This window comes from Nuphar pumila, chromosome 5 (assembly GCF_984573655.1).
Source record: "Nuphar pumila chromosome 5, dmNupPumi1.hap1.1, whole genome shotgun sequence".
In the NCBI taxonomy this organism is placed as follows: Eukaryota; Viridiplantae; Streptophyta; class Magnoliopsida; order Nymphaeales; family Nymphaeaceae; genus Nuphar; species Nuphar pumila.
The window spans coordinates 67,939,431-67,956,920 of record NC_143253.1 but is presented as its reverse complement, the minus strand read 5'-3'; the positions used below and the strand labels follow the sequence as shown (position 1 = coordinate 67,956,920).

At 36.0% G+C, this 17,490-nt stretch overlaps 1 protein-coding gene across 1 annotated transcript; it reads right to left on the bottom strand.

Moving 5' to 3' along the window:
- Positions 1–1,753: 1,753 nt before the first annotated feature.
- On the bottom strand, positions 1,754–15,247 carry VIP4 (leo1-like family protein). Its single transcript, XM_090006200.1, has 11 exons — positions 15,054–15,247; positions 12,672–13,030; positions 11,167–11,281; positions 10,787–10,972; positions 9,699–9,875; positions 8,890–9,021; positions 8,413–8,592; positions 6,666–6,797; positions 5,995–6,105; positions 5,627–5,905; positions 1,754–2,108 (listed from the first exon to the last, which is right to left on the bottom strand). The coding sequence occupies exons 1-11, from the start codon at positions 15,177–15,179 to the stop codon at positions 1,974–1,976; spliced, it is 1,932 nt and encodes a 643-aa protein (XP_089862326.1). The 5' UTR covers positions 15,180–15,247; the 3' UTR covers positions 1,754–1,973.
- Between the last annotated feature and the right edge of the window lie 2,243 nt (positions 15,248–17,490).

Genomic DNA, 17,490 nt, shown 5'->3' with positions numbered 1-17,490 from the left:
GTCAGCCAACTCTTGTTTTCTTCTAGGATTCTTTTTTGTGGGTCATCTGTGGCAGAGAAAAAGGAAAGCAACCGGAAAAAAGAGACACAGAGTTTGGCAACTTTAAGGGCATAACCCATATCTTTTAGGGTAAACAAATTACAATCTTAACGGAACGCATGTATTGTTACAGTTTACTATAAAAAAAAATACAGTACCTTTTCCAATTATGGCATTTATTGTGCATAAATTTAAATTTAATCACTATACATAAAAAAGATAGTTACTTTGTTCAAATACAAGGGAGATTCCACCAACTCCTAGCATTCTTACAATGCATGAATTCAGAATAAGAGACAGCTAACGTCCACAGTGGATTCTCTGTATAATTTAGCAGTAGGCAAAAGAGGACCATCTTTTCATGCAATACAGCCACATCAAACAAGTTTGCTTTGATCACGAGTGGGATGAGTAACCACAGTTATGAATCAAAAGCTGTGATTGTTGGTTACAAGGTCCAGTCATGCGACCAACTTTCACAGGATTTAAGGGAGATTCACAATCACAACTTGCACTTTCTCATGTTTCACTATACTTGAGAAAGTGCTGTGATTGTGATTTGCAATCACAGGAAGCTCAGAAAAAACAAGAACCACAGCACATTGCAAATGCCCTAACGTGTGGAATTCAAGAAGTATTAATAAACAATTTTCTTTACCCTTCCATGTTGCTGCAACATGCTCCTTCCAATTCTATTGTTCTGCACTAAATGAACTAAACCGTCCATCTGGGGCTAACCCATTTCAGATACACAAGCAGATAGTTCCTTCAAAAACTTGAAAGAGGAAAACCAAGAAAAAAAAAACACAAGCAGTTCAAATCATTCTCATCCAAACACATTCACATACATATGGGCATAACACACTCAGAAGCTCGAGTACATCCAAACTGAAAGGTGACAGAAAATCTTATGAATAAATCCAACATTGTTTATAAGAGACTATATCAAGCCAAATATGACAAAGGGAAATGACTACCTGCCTGTTGTATTTGAAAAGCCAGCCCCAATAGATGTTAGCTTTGATGCTCAAATTGCAAGAGCTTTTTTTATTTTTCCCTCTTTCTTCAAAATCCCCTTCCCTCCATAACTAGTTCCAAAGAATCGCCTTTTTTACAATGGCAACAGGCAACCCGGCTTGCTTATTAGATTCTCAAAAAGACCACCGAATCACTAATATAAGACAGTTTTCATGACATCTGTATTTCTTGGCATGATTTGGACCTTTTCATTGTTTGCCCCCAACATGATTAATCCTAGCTGGATGATAAATAACCTCCCCGTCTGTCACATGGATACTCCATTTTGGCCTCCATACATGTCCCCTAATGTACTAGTCGTATTGAAAACCTCATAAAAATGGCCTTATCTCCATATCCACAGCCATATCCATGTGGCTCTCGTACATATTGCAGGTGTGAGGAGGTTGGGTATTTTCAGGCCAAGCTCAACACAATCAGATGCAAAAGAATATCCATATCCACGTAACACTGGCATTCACAAGTTAGGCTCTGATATGACACATGACTGCATGCATGCAATACACTGGAGATAACCAGCTCATCTAGAAATTAAAAAGACATTATTAACATCAATAATGCAACCATGTATAGCTGCAATGACAAATTGCACGCATGGTCTAGCACAATCTTTTATCAGATAATGATCATATAGATAATAATAATCACTATATTACATCACACTAATGCCACCACCTTTTTATACCCAAAAATGCATTAAATCTGTAACAGTAAAGATTACCACAATAAAGAGAACGGACAGAGAAACGGGCAAATGAGCTGCCCATGTGCTGTACAACTTTACCGATGTATCATTGCAAAAGACAGAATAACAAAGATTTATGTTAACTAAAAGAGAGGGAAAATCAACCATAAAAATCCTCTTACAACTTAATTGCACGGCTCTGGTAAAGTTTCTAATCCTCTTCGTCACTGGTATCAATGATTCTCCGACGTGGTACTCTTTTTTGTTGAGACTCTTCATCATCTGACTCCTCATCCCTGCGCCCATGAAGACTATACCCCGACCCCTTACTCCTTTGTCTTGGTTCCTACACATCAGAGGCCAAAATAAGCACACAGCATATAATCATGCATGCCAATAAATACATAAACATACAAGAATAAGCAACCACAAAATACAGAAATTCACTGTCCATGGCACACACGTTTGTCCATCTAAAGATTTGTATGCATAAGTTAATGACTGCTATATCGATGATGCATGATTTGCATCTGATGGTGCAACAATGCCAACTGTACAAAATATGAACTATGAATGTCTACTAAATATTTGGTAGTCAAAAATATTCCTCAGGTTACTCAAATAGAATTATAGACACGAATAATAGGGGAAATTAGGCACATTCCATGTTCTTGAATGAAAAAATCTCCCAACATATAGAGAAAAAATTAGCCATCTGTCTAGCATTTGGCTCAGCCCTATGAACACCAAAAGAATTTTCTATATAAAGTGATGAATCTGTAGGGGCATTTATAGCTGAAGGCCAGTTACACAGCTAGCATTTTTCACTGGGTGGCACTAACGGGTGGTCAAGATTTGGCTTTCACTAGGCAAAGCTTGTCAATATCAAGATCATAGAGCTTTACTGGTCTCAAACAAGTCTCAGTTTGCAGCACAAGACAGTATAAAATAGTATAATTATGCCCACTCTTACAAGAAAAATTGAGTCTTCTCCACATGAAACTAGAGCAGTCATATAGATTTGATATTCTGGATTATTTGTATGCTCAAGTTTATCATCAAGCTATGCTACCTGGACACTCCTACCAACTAACCAAGTCTTTGTTTGACACTTGGTTCCTCCTAAAACAAGACCAACGCCTCTAGACACTTCATCTTCATTGACTGTTCAAGTCATTCGTCATCTACCAATGGGTGCTCTGCTTGTTTGGTAGGAGCTGTTAGTGTAGGTCACCTTGTGTTAGGACGTTACAAGTTCAAAACCCAATGGTGTGTTGTATAACTGGTGGGGGTCTACCAATTATTCTTTCAAAAAAAAAAAAAACTGGTGCGCGCCTACCGGTCTACCTAACCCCAGCTTGCCTATAAAAAAAAGTCATTTGTCATCTCTATAATCGCAGGTTTAGGCTTTGGATTTGAACATATTATAATTTTCTGGTTAATTCTGTTAAATTCATTTGCAAGCATTTAGATGACTTCATTTTGGCTGTATCTTCATGGTTTTATTCAAATCATTAAACAAAGAATTATTATTCAAATCATTAAACAAAGAATTATCATAAAATACAAGTATTTTTATTGATCATAAGTCCTATACATTGCATTACTACCTTTGGCACCTTCTCTTTTTATAGTTAAATGTTCAAACATGTGTTACCAGATACATATATAGGGCAACTCCGTACATTAAAAAAAATACTAAAACATGTCATGCATTCCCAAATTACAACTACTACATATGTTTTTCCCTCTCTATAAGATTATTTTAAAGCCAGTGGTGAAGAAACTAACTATAAAACCACTGACATTTCTGGATTGATAAAGTAAAAGAAGTGGTAAACTTCTTCACAAAGGACAAGTAAACCCCCACACACATGTATGTATTGTGTTTGGTCATTATTGCTAATGGTACTCAATAATGACACACATACAGGATGATCAAACAATTATTTGGATCTATCCACTTTTTTTTTTGGATAAAAGAATATATATATCTATCCTACTGTCATATTCTATTAGTACCTATTAAAGTTGAATCCGAGTAGATTGGTGCAGACTTGATTCGTTTAAAAAGAAATTAAATAGAAATCTTTTTGGTCATTATGTCATGTTTTTTGATGGATTGACATAACATGTCCATATTCTTTTTAGTATGACACCCGTGGTTAATAAAAGCTTGCTTATATCTTATGAAGCTTGCTTCCTGGGAAGCAGGCATCCAAGGACATTAGATTTTTGACACAAGAATTGCACTTCCATTAAGAGGCAATACATTCACACAAGTAATGAATTGCAATTCCCGTGACAAAGGAACCATGACTAAGCTATTCTAATTAGATTGAAGGATAACTAGTACATGACAATCAATTTTCTATAATTCCTTCAAAAACAAAAAAAAAGGTATTTGTTTCCATTAAACTCAGAACTTTTTAGGTTATCCATTCAAAACAATAGGTCAAGGCAAAAATAAATAGGAACCGATTAGTCTTGGCTCAGACAAGCTCTCACAGGCCAAGGGGAGAGAGAGAGAGAGAGATTCTTTCATAAGTGTCAGTTCTTTTAATAACTTAAGCGAGCCTACATCAAAAGCCTGCATATCATACTACCAGTCATCAGCTAAGATTTATGTTGTTTTAAATAAAAATTCAGGCCCTTTTTTCATGTATTTATATTTATTGTTCGAAAATAATAAATAGGAAAGTGTTTAAAAATTTTATAAACAGTAACGGAATCAGGTCATTGTTGCTTCCACAACAAACTTTTTCAAAGGACCTTTGAAAAATAAAATGTGCTGGGAGGCATATGGATTTGCATCCAGGCTGGATCTGCTTGGGTCAAACGAGATTACTAGATCTAAGATTCACACAACAAACCTAATATGGGTCTAAGAATGAGGATCTAAATCGAAAGTAACTGGTTTTCCTCAGATTTGATATTAAATGAGCTGAATTCAAATCTCTGTGTGGCTCCATTAGATTTAGGCATGGGAACGAGACAGGTTTGACCTGATCAAAACCCGGATCAGACCAATAGGACCTGGGTTCAAAACAAATGAAATAATCCAATTAGTTATTTGAGTTGGACTTGGAACCATGAATTCTGAGACATAATGGACCTAAGCCCAGTTTATGAAATTCCATACCAGACCTGGGTCCAACCTGAGTTTGCACAAATATCCAACGATTTCAATGTAAAAAGTTTAAAAAACTAACATTCTATGATATGTATTGTTGGGCTGTGATCTCGTTCTGCCCATGCTAGGTCCGGTTGGAGACACACTCAGATCCAATACACAGACATCTAACCAATTGGCATGACTAGTCAGATCCTATTTAAATTGATGCACCAACCAAATGAGTTAAGGTTAGGCCAAAAACTGAGGTGAGCTGTATATGACCACATTAGACATATTAGACCCATAAAATTGCATCTGGGCCATTTCATGGGATCATAGTGGTCTGGAATTGAATGGTTTTATGTCAATCCATGTTATTTTGTCTACTCTTAAACCAATTCCGAACGAAATTGAGTTGAATTTATGTTGATAACACAATTTAAAAAGAAAACACAAACATAAACTGAAGAAATGAACATCAACCCTGTTTATGATAATTGAGGTATTCTTGTTTCTTTTTTGTTTTTGTTTCTTAAACAGAAAAAATAAACGGTCTATCCAAACAACACCTGTCCTGTTTAAAATAAAAACAAACAGAAATAAGCATAAATTAAATACATTCAAACACGACTTTATTTTATTGTAGAACTTGAAGAACAAAAATTTGGGATTATTCCAAATATTTCTAAATGCGTGCGATACAATATTAACAAGACATTTATGCATTGAACTCGAAGGGAGAGACTTACCTCGTCAGCATCTTCCTCTAGGACCTGCTCAGCAGCTTCCTCTTCCTCTTCCTCTTCCTGATCTTGTTCTTCTTCCTCCTCCTCCTCCACCTCTTCTTCTTCTTCTTCAGGCTCTTCCTCTTCCACATGTTTACGTGTTGACATTGTATCATTTTCATTGTCATCACTTTCATATTCAGATGCTTCTCTTTCACTCTCTGAAGATTCTGCCTGGCGCCTAAGTGGACGAACAGTGCTTATAGATGGTTTTCGTGGAACAGGTCTTGGAATATGTGTAGGCTGTAATTAGCACCACAGAGTTCATGAGAAGCAAACAAAAAGGAAAAACAGCATCAGTAACATTTCATGATGAGAAAATGTTAACATACCCTCTTTGCATTGAGGATACGTCTCTCTGCACGCCCTTCTACTTCTAGCTCTTCCTCAAAGCGGCGAGCAGCAGATCGCCGTGTATCAGGGTAATCATCAGCCTCATCCTCCTGGGGAAAAAATTAACACAGAAGCATATTCAGAAATTAGAACACATTGCTTGGCAGAAGAAGAAGCAAAATACAAGGGAACCAAATATGTCTCAAGCTGCTTGCGTCATAGAGACCCAGTGTGGGCGTACAAAACTTGGATTGAGCAACCAGCTGCCATTGCCAGAATCTAGCTCACCTCATGCTTTGAGAGCACAAGGAAAACTTTATCAATTGAAAACCAAGATTGATACAAAAGCCTGTACAAATTTGTGCATTTCTGTGATGACGCATGTGTACCATGCACAGGGAAAGCATAAGGTCGAAAGGAGCACAGCTAGAGGAGTTTGACAGAAAGCAAGCTAGTCTGCCAGGGTACAAATATAGTATCACCACCATCCATAAATCTTCATGCAGTCACCATGAGATGCTAAGCAAACAAGCTGCAGTGTACATGTAAGCACACATGCAAGCATGTACAAAGGCATATTTTTTACTTTTTAATATGTATCTGCCTCAAAGGCCAAACTTCGTGCATGCTTATATGCCAAATAATAAAGACTGTTAAATCAGTTACAAACCTCTTCTAACGCCTCCTCCAAGTATCCTGGTGAAAGCTGTGGTTCCTTCTCTCGAGGTTGGACATACTTCCGAGCTATCTTCTCCTGCTTACGGAGTAGATCTTCCCTACTTCTGATAGTTTGATTTAATGCCTGGAGGGTAACAAAAAATTGTTGTTGTCACTAATTTATAAAAATAATTATTATTGTACAGAAAACTAAAAGAATAAATAATTAAAATCAGCTGCAAATTATCACCTATGCACTATAATTATGAACATTTTCCATTTGCTTAAAATGAGCCTCCCACCTTATCCAGACAACTTGATTATCTTTCTTTCTTTTTTGGCAATTGCACAAAAGATAAATTGAACCTTGTTTAGATTTCAAAAGTACACTTTTTGAAGGCTCTTTGGAGTACTGTAGATCATCGATTCTATGTGGTAAAGTTTTCATATTATTTTGTTGGTTGAGAAAGTAATTATGTCTCTGAAGTTTCAAAATCCTTGATATTTGGTTGATTCAGTTTAACATTTGCAGTTCATATATAGATTGAACAATAAACCTAGAGGATGCTTTCACTGTCAAGGATGCCAGGCAATGAGTTGATATATTTGAGGACTTCAATATTTCTTGGATACTGAGATTTGTCCGCCCACCTTATGGTAATTCTCTACTATATATGAAGGATAGACTAAACTCCGCCAGCATTTCTGCTAGCAACAGTTTTCAAGGTAGTGTAATAAAGTTGATGGCCATTAAAGAGGCTGAAATCTATATATTGAAACTTCTTTCTGATCACATTCTTCAAGTATGGTTTGTTGAGAACTTAATTTCTTTTTGCAGTTTTTGGGCTAACAATCCTCTATACAAGTGTGTCATACCAAAAGAAAGAAACAAAAAGGGAAAAAGAAAATAACAAAGAAAAAAAGACAAAAGTGATGCTGCCCTAACCACTATATTAGTACAGTCAATATATTGGTATAATCAATAAAATCGGAACAATTAAGTACCCTTGATAGTTGACCACCACATGTACTAAGAGAGATGAGATAAAATGAAGTAATAGTTTCATTTCCTAAAATAAAACAACTGAAAACCTCCTGTAGTTGCTTGAAAATGGAATAATTGGTAAGTCACAACACATAGGCCATCACTAGCCTGTTGATAATTAGTTTATGAGGTCTTCAACCAACCAGTTATAGGGCCCTAATCCCAATTCTTCAAGAAAATATAGAGGCGTAATTGAAAACTCAAGTACAAAGCAAGTCTAAATTGGCAGTTGGCAGTTTTCAACTAAAAGTTGTCCAAGTTCACACAAGAAGGTTGAAAAAAGCAACAGGAAAAGTCTGAAAGAATTGAGAGTCAAAGTGCAACCCCATAAAAACATCTCCAGAAATAGAACAAGGGTTCATTTATTTTGAATGCAGAGGTAATGAAATAGTGTCCTCAGACATCTCAATCAGTCAAATTCAGACCAATTGCATGTTCATTTGTTCTTCTCATAGCAGAAGATTTGATACAATAATGATAAGTTCCACACTGTTAGCCAGCAGGACATGTATGCAGACAATTTGCTGAAAAAAATATCTTGCAAAGGAAAACCAGTAAATATGGTAACCAACCCTGTGCAGAGACGAATATATGAAATGGAAAACAATGATGTGCTGATTCAGCCAATTACCCAGGGAAAAAGCTAATTGAGGCAGACAACTATGTCAATGACAAATTAACTAGAGACATCAAAGAGGGTTAAAATGTAGTTCACCTTTTCTTTTTCCTCCTTCTCTTTCTCAGGATCAATGTTTGTTATACAGTTTTTCACCTTGTAAACTTTCTTATGTCGTGAATCCACAAGTGCAGTCAACAGACGATGTGATTTTGAAGACAATGAGGAAGGCATAAATCTCATTTTGCGTAACAGCCTTCCTTGTGATTGTAGAATACCCTAAACCAGTAATCAAACAGCATAATTATAGTTATCAGTCAGCTTACAATTCCTTCATCAATCTATTTGAATTCAATCAAATATGGCAAATGCACTGGGAGTAAACATAGCTTTCTAAAACATAAAAAAAAGGACTTACAAGAATTTTTTTTCTTCCTTTTTACATATTTTACATATAATCTATGTTTAACTAGCAGAAGAAATCTAGTAATAAAAAGTTATAACTTGCAAGATATAAAAAACAATGAGCAACTGAAGCTTATGGAATTAAACATAACACATGATGCATGAAGCCACCTTTTCATGACGAAGAAAAAGATGTGCTTGGTCATGATGTGAGTCCTGCACAGATATGTCAAGAACCTCGTTGCCAATCAACAATTGAAGACTTCCATCTGACCACTTCACAAAACGCGCATTGCTTTCATACTGCAAAACAAAATGTGCCAGTTGCAAAACAATACTTCAGCTGGATATTAATATTCATACTTGGAACAAGAGAACTGAAAAGAAGTAAATGAATAAACAAAGATTATGTACAGAAAATCCATGAGAAATGCAAAAAGGAACTGCCATTTTGGAGAAGAATCACAGTTTACTGATCAATGAAGCTATCCGCATCATGGACTATTCCAGTCAATCTCAAGAATTGATGCAGGTAAGAATAATAATAAACAGGATCAAGGAGCAAACCAGATCATAGGATCCTTCTTGCTTGAATCTGCAATCTATCTTTATTTCTGAAATAGCTTTACCATTCACATTCATTTAAAACATAGAACACTAAAACAGTTTATTATACAGCTCTAATAAAGATTGTGCACCACTACGATATTTTCTAATAGATGTGATAGCTGAATGCAATAGGAATATCTGCAGAGAACAAGAACTAAATGATGTGCATTAATAAAAGATTTGCATGATCAAAGACCAAATGTACACTCAAGCTCAACCAACTCTATAAGTTCTTATTTTTCTTTTCACTTTCTTTGCAGATCACCTATGCCCAATACGAAACCACAAACCACATGGTAAGCTGCTAAATCTAATTCAAATGACCAACAAATGAAGGCGAAGTTAGCAATGCTACAGAAATCATCACTTACAGACATTGTACCATCACGATTCCGAACGCTCCTCCATCGCACAATGTTATCTTCTAAACGGATGCGTTTCTTTGAGCCAGATTCATCAGTTACAAATACATCCTCCTCCACATATGTTTTAGGGTCAAATGGCTTTGGCTCAATGCCCATGATGTTTGAAACTCTTATCATATTCATCTGCAACAAGACATCATCAGAAGAGATGGGGCAAGGGACAAGAAGATGATGCTAATATTAAATTCTAATTTGTAAGCTAATCGGGTGAAGGACCTAAATAGGTTCACAAAACATATGCCAGATCATCTCCTCGTTAAATGCTATAAAATACTTGCACTCCTAGTGAAACATATGGCAGTCATATCTTTCCGTTGGGAAAATGCCCTTGTCAGAAACTATAACAGATATATCAGAAATTTATGTTGGATAAGGAAATCCCCTAAATAAATGAAAAAAATTCACACAAAATAAACTCAGAGATAGGCTTCTCATGCTAAAAATCACAGAAGACCAAATTTTAATATGAAAAAAGGGAAACATACAGAACTACTGGTTTTGCTCTAATGAATTGATGCAGTATATGTGACACACACACACACACACACACACACACACACACACACACACACACACACACACACACACCTGCAGCTCTATATATCCTTCAAAGCCATAATTTAGAAACTAGTGAATAATGTAATATTGAAGATCTTTCAAGAACAGTGACAAGTAAAACTTCAGCCGATGCCTAAAAAAATTTTCAGTTGAAAATCTACACACATAAGCATGCACACACAGACACACAAACACACCTACATAGATACATATCCTTCAAAGCCATGAATTTAGAGACTATAGAATATACAAGTTAATGAAGATATTACATAAATTAGTGACAAGTAAAACTTCAGTCGAATACCAATTAGTAATCCACTTTAACATCCTGGAACTTTAAGGGAATAAATAAGCTTGAAAATGATAATAGTCCAAATTAATAAAATCAATATACAAGACCACTACTTGAGAGAAATCCAGAAATAAACCACATGTTTCTCATGCCACATATGGAAAGAGAGAAAATACAGAAACACCTTATCTGGCTGTGCAGGTGGAGGGCGGAGAGGAATCTCCAGGTCCAATGGTGGCCCAACAGGTTTCTCCTTCAGTTTCTGCTCAAAGTTGTCCTCTTCCGACCCAAAATGTTCATCTTCGTCAGGCACCATATCCTCTGGTCCTATGTCTCTATGATCACTTTCTTCATATTCAGCAGGGGATCTCTAATGATTGGAACAATACAAGTAATTTGTCCAAGAATAAGTAATATCAAACTGCAACAAGACAATGATAGATGCAACAGCTGAAGCAGAAACATTTCTATCATAGCCTAAATTCTCTTTCTTTAAGCAATTCAAGCATAGGAAGCATGACATTGGTTCCAAGCGACTTAGCAAACAACACATCTTAGACTTACATGTGAAGCATGATCTAGGTCCATCTGTGCTTCATAACCAGCTGGTTCATCTTCATCAGAGTCTCCAAAAACATCTCTCATCTCGGTTGCTGAGTTCATAACATGGTCGTCACCTCTGTGGGAGGATATTATCGTTCAGTACTTCTAGCCAAGGATTCTCAATATGCTTAACTATTGGAAAGGATGCTATAGGTGTAGGGCTTACAAACTACAATAATACTCAGACTGAAGCAGAAATATAGCATACATCAAATTTAGAGCTTCAGTTGAGGATAACATATACTGATAAGAAGTAAAGTGTCATGAGAAGACATTTTCTGCAAATTTTATATGCTAAATAACATAAATTATTCACTTTGAGCTCTAAATCTTGGAATAGCTTCAGAAATATAAAAAACATAAATTGCAGCGAAATGCATACATGAGCCTTAAAGGTTAAAAAGCAACAGAAAAGATATGAAAGATGGCAATCAGTATCCCAAATTGTTCCAATATATTCCATCCTCCAGGCTTCATGAAATGATTTTATCGATGATTATAAATAGCTTACTCTCAAGGTATATATACAGTGCCCACAGATTTTAACAGACATTAAAAGGCCTTCAAATTTTTCTGCCTAGTATTCTTGAAATAAATGGTGATGCCTTTTGTCAGCCATCATCAACATAGTATCTAAATAAACATAGAAATTATATACCAGATCTTCTAAATGAATTGTTAACATTCAAAGAGTATAAATCAGAAACATGATCTATATTTTCTATAAAATTACTAAAAACACTAGGTTGTACCAACCAACAAAAGAAAGAACAATGAATTTTTAAATATTGTTAGGAAGGAAACGGAATATTTAGCAAAACTTGTTACTGCCACTCAAAACTGTGTACATCAACAACTCATGCATGTGTGTGTGTGTGTCATAGTCATGGATATAGTCATTATTTTGAGAATATCAAGGTACTCAGGCTACAAAATAAATATTTAATTTTAAAGGAAAGATTTTGTGATACTCTGAAAATATCAGCACATTTAAAATATCATGACAATATCAGGAAATTCCCAGAATATAATGAAAACATCTTGGAAGTATACCTTTATCTCATAATGTTACAGATGCCATTCAAAATTTTTTATACTGTTTTTTTTTGGAAAAATACTAACAGGAGACATCTTACATCATTTTTCTTTTTTATTTTAAAATTTTCCATTTTACCAAGTTTTCCAGAGTTCTATAGAAAAAATGAATGTCCCAACAAACAAGATATGGCAGACTCACGCACACACATGCATATAAATGTACATAGCTATCCATGTATGCACATGAACACATATATACATAGTGTACATGTGTCTGCATGCATATGGTCTCCATTATGGATGCAGTTTGTAACTGTGCATGTGCGTGGTCTGCCTACATATGTAGTTTGTGCATATATGAGTGTTTGTCTCTTCCAAAATGAGCTAGCCACTTAAGCAGTTAAAAAGTTTGCAGGCTCGGAACCTACCTTTGCCTTACACCTTGCTCGACCTCTTCATCTTCATTTTCAACAGAATGGTTCTCCTCAGATCTTTCAGATCCGCTAGCTATTATCTCGCGCCGCCTGCTTGTTACAACTCTTTGAACATACTCTCCTTCATCGCTTTCTGCATCCTTCCCATCACTTTCTAGCCTCTCACCACTAATATCTCTTTCCTGAGAGCTCTGAACCCTTTCACCTTCACTCTCCAGTTGATCCGGGTAAATTTCTGGCCGTTCCCCTCCACTTTCACTATCTGCTTCACCTTGTCCCTCAGTTTCAGCCTCACCTTCCCCCTCAAGCTCAGCCTCACCTTCACCTTCACCTTCACCTTCACCTTCTTCATCCTAGAAGATAATACAAGAAGGAAAAGGATCAAGTTACAGAAGAATCCCTTAAAGCTACACCCTAAAATTTAAAACTTGTTTTAACAGCATAAGAATGTATTCAAGAAATGAAATGCAAAGGAGGAACTCCACATTTGCAAGCCAAATAGCAACAAAAAGGACTATACCAGCATGATCACCAAAACAAGCGATGTTGTGCCTTAACTCTGAAAGGTTATCCACTCCAAAACAAACTAGCCACATAAACTCTCTATTGAACCACAAACAAGGAGCAACATTGACTAGCACAATAATCACAAATTTGGCAACTTATAAATTAAACAAAAAGATGGGTGGCTTGGTAAATCTGTCAAAAGGAAACCAAATAATCAAGGCTTAACAACAATCTGTGATATGTGTAGCAGTGTTCTCAAAAAGAATCACGGTATGAAAAACTTCATGGGAAATCCCTGAACATTGATGGTGCAGGAGTATCCTATTCCCACCCTGTCTAGCCCATCTGCCCAAGATATGTGTATTCTAAACAATGAAATACACTGTCCCATAAATAAGTAGGCAATGATATATAAAAGATCACTATACAGATGAACTGCACTCAGAGTAAAATAGAAGATAATATTCAATTCAAATCTCAGTCTAATCCTTTTCTATCCTCATGCAATAAAACAAGGACTTGAAGAGAAGATTCTGTCATTTAATTGTATGTTCTCAAAATAATGCAAATACTGAAGGCATATGCTGCTACATGTTCACTTCACATAAACTATGTGAAACAAACTTGCTCTTGTAAGATAACCTAATCCACAGATATAGATTGCTAAAGGGCTTGATATTCTCTGCAGACTAATTGAGGATAATATACTGACTCCTTGCTTTCAAGATGAAAATCTTCATATTTATCTAGGGAATAATGCTCAAATACTTTTTATAGGTACACTCCTCAAAATAAGAAAAACTGGAAAACAACATCAAATCTGTTCATTAAATAAGATTTCAATATTAATAATTAAGTACATGAAAAATCAAATCTAAAAGAGGAAAAAAATCACAATAATGCATATTAACATCTTGGCATCAGTCAATTCAATAAATTAAACAAGACAATTTCAAATGCTCCTCTCGAGATGAAACCTGAATCCCTTCCAGTCATATCATCATTTTGTTCCTTTGAGCACGACCCTCCAGAAAAAAGGCGTAGCAGTCATAGTACCACCTCTTGTTACTCAACCTTCCTCTAATAACAACATAAAATCTGTGAATAGTGTGGCTAGTTCATGTTCAATCCCGTACACATCGCAAGGTGGTTATGTCATGTTTAAGTCCATATAGTTATAGCCTACTTTAGGCTGAAAGGGGACACTTCTTTCCTTTTAACGGGATCATTGCTCCATATACACACATACATGCTGAAACATTTTTTTTCACCTAAACAAGGTGATTGTTCCAATAATCCCAAATCTCCATTACAAAAACCAATAATCAAAGAAGACCCAGGATCACCAATTTCAATTACTGATGTATCCATGACCACAAATCTCCATGACAAAGATCAACAATCAAAAGTTACCAGGATCACTAACCGGACAGAGAATTGCTTATGCAACCATGTCTAGTTCATGTTTTCCGAAAAGGTCCCCAAGTCGGCTAGTCAGAACAAGAGAAGCATGTCTGCAACTTGTTCTATAGATTACCTTGTTCCGAACTGCCACAAGGAGCATGAATAAACGATAACAAAGGCTAAAAAATTATGCAATAACGTTATTTTTTGTCCAAATAACATAAAAAATTAACATATACGCGAAAAAACAAAACATGGGTATCTCAAATTTCTGCGTATTCGAACAATATAAAGTGATTTCAGTGCATAAAAAGTAAAAATTAGGAAAAGAAGAGGAAGGATGGCAATAAATTCCACAGAAATACTTGCATGCACGAAAAACTTGCAGCAATAGCGAATCAAATGAGAAAGAATACCACATAATAGCAAGAAAAAGAAATTGGGGAGGAAGGAGGGAGAAATTACAGATGGGTGATCGGATAGATGAAGGTTTTCATGGTCGGAGGCGACCTCCTCCTCTTCTTCTTCCTCCTCCGATTGATCCCCGAAGAGGTTCTGCATCATCTGGTGCCTCTTCTCCTCACCACCCATCTCTCTCTCTCTCTCTCTCTCTCTCTCTCTCTCTCTCTCTCTCTCTCTTGTAACCGGAAGACAGTAGCAAAGGGGGAAGGAAACAGGGAAGACAGGCGAGAATAAATTGGGGGTCGAGTAACAAATATTGCCGATATTTTGAAAATAACTTAGTTTTAACGCAAATGCTTTCAATAAACGACGTAATGTGTTGGACAAAATTGCTCGACGTTATTTACATGATTTTACCACGTTATTAATGCGTTATTATTTTTATTCATACTTATTATATGTAATTTTATACTTTTACATATATCAGTATTTCTTCTAGATTTTCCTTAAAACCCGTCATTTTTTTTAAAATATCGTGATATTTTCCCTCTCCCAGGGTTGTTTGAGAACGAAATTTGTCCCTTCATTTTGAGATTTTTCACCATCATGAAAGAGAGGGTGGTGTATGTTCTCCCCCGATGATTCACTGAATCCCACGTCTGTGTTCGAGGGGCGAATGAGTGCCACGTATTTATGCACATGGGGCTCGTATTCACATGTATGTTGACATAACTTTGCATCGAACTCTGGTGCTGTTGCAAAGACCTAAACACCCTTACTTGCTTTTCTTGCCCTGAAATGACGCTTTGAGGAAATGACAAAAATATCCTTCATTCAAAAGTTGTGAAACTACAGTTTGAGAAAAAAACAAAAAAGTCCTCCATCCAGAAAGTTTGATGTTAACTATTTAAGGTGTAGGCGTTCGTTATTCATTAAACTCTTGCGCCATCTGCTGTAACAGTAGCTCCTATTGTCAACGCAAGCTTTGCCTTCATCTCCAGTGGAGGTTTCCGCCTTGTTTTGTACAACACATTGTCGCCTTCTCGTGCCTGCCTTGTGTTACAAAACATTCTCATCTCTTCTCTTCATTTTTGTTGTCGTTAGGCATTATGGAAGAAATCAATGATGCACAAACATTCCAACCAGTGTCATTAATGCGTCGTGAGTAGTTTTTCATCTCATCATGCTATCGATGAAGAACGCATGTCGTCTTGTGTGCCATTAAGGCATTGTTTTGTTACTGCAGGTAGATCTTGTTCTTACGATGGTTGGAAACTTATTGATATTTGTAAGACGCTGGGACCTGTTGACAAGAATACTTGTTTACAAATGCTAGGAAGGACCTCCAACCCATCAGGTATCCTACATTCTCTCATTATATGCTTTGTATCTCAAACCACTGTATTAGTAACATACTACCGTATCGATTTGTAATTGTTAGTTAGTTAATATCGATATTGTTTTGTTAGTTAATATCAATTTGTTTGCTATTATCCTCAATTTCTTCTGTATCGATTTGTAATTTATTGTGCGATATATTTATCGACCCTTTAGATATTATGGTTTTGTATTGTCGATTTGTAAGTTATTATGTTGAACTGACGTATCGATTTGCAATATATTATTCGATATGTACATCGATTTGTAAGATATTATATGTTTTGTAATATGTATTCATAAGATATTTATACACAAACATTGAAAACGTATGCGTGCAGAAACTCATCATTACACGCATTCAAATCGCTGCTCTGTTAGCGTTTTGTATTGAACTCGTTTCACAGCCTCTTGGATCTACTGACAGTGTTATCGTCAACACACATGTACGACATTTCGTGTCTTTTATTGGCATGGTAAGTGACAACTCGATGCTCAGTATAAGCAGATATCAAACCGCAGTTGCTTTTATACTGTCATTCTTTAAATCGATTCTTTGACTTGATTACCCTTATTGGTATCCGTTGTTATATGCATCCTGATTAAATCGTAGTAAACGTATGCGCTTGCTAACGCAACATGATATATTGCTTACAAAACATTTCTGTGTCTTCTCTTCTTTTGCGTTGTCGTTAGGCATTACGGAAAAAAGCAATGACGCACAAACATTCCGACCAGTGCCATTAAAGCGTCATGAGTAGCTTTCCATCTCATCATGCTATCGATGAAGAACGCATGTAGTCTTGTGTGCCATTAAGGCATTGTTTTGTTACTGCAGATAGATCTTGTTCTTACGATGGTTGGAAACTTATAGATATTTGTAAAACGTTGGGACCTGTTGACAAGAATGCTTGTTTACAAATGCTAGGAAGGGCCTCCAACCCATCAGGTATCCTACATTCACTCATTATATGCTTTGTATCTCAAACCGTTATATTAGTAACATACTACCGATTTGTGAGATATTATTTTGTTAGTTAATATTGATTTGTTTGTTATTTTGCTGGCAACACAAACTAATATATTGCTTATAACATTGTTGAGCTTATCATCAGGTTGTAAT

Coding starts and splice junctions, on each gene's coding strand:
- VIP4 (XM_090006200.1), bottom strand. CDS start 15,179: ATGGGTGGTGAGGAGAAGAGGCACCAGATGATGCAGAACCTCTTCGGG. Junction 11,282..12,671: donor GAGCAAGGTGTAAGGCAAAG/GTAGGTTCCGAG, acceptor ATCCTCCCACAG/AGGTGACGACCATGTTATGA. Junction 8,593..8,889: donor TTTTTCTTCGTCATGAAAAG/GTGGCTTCATGC, acceptor TTACTGGTTTAG/GGTATTCTACAATCACAAGG.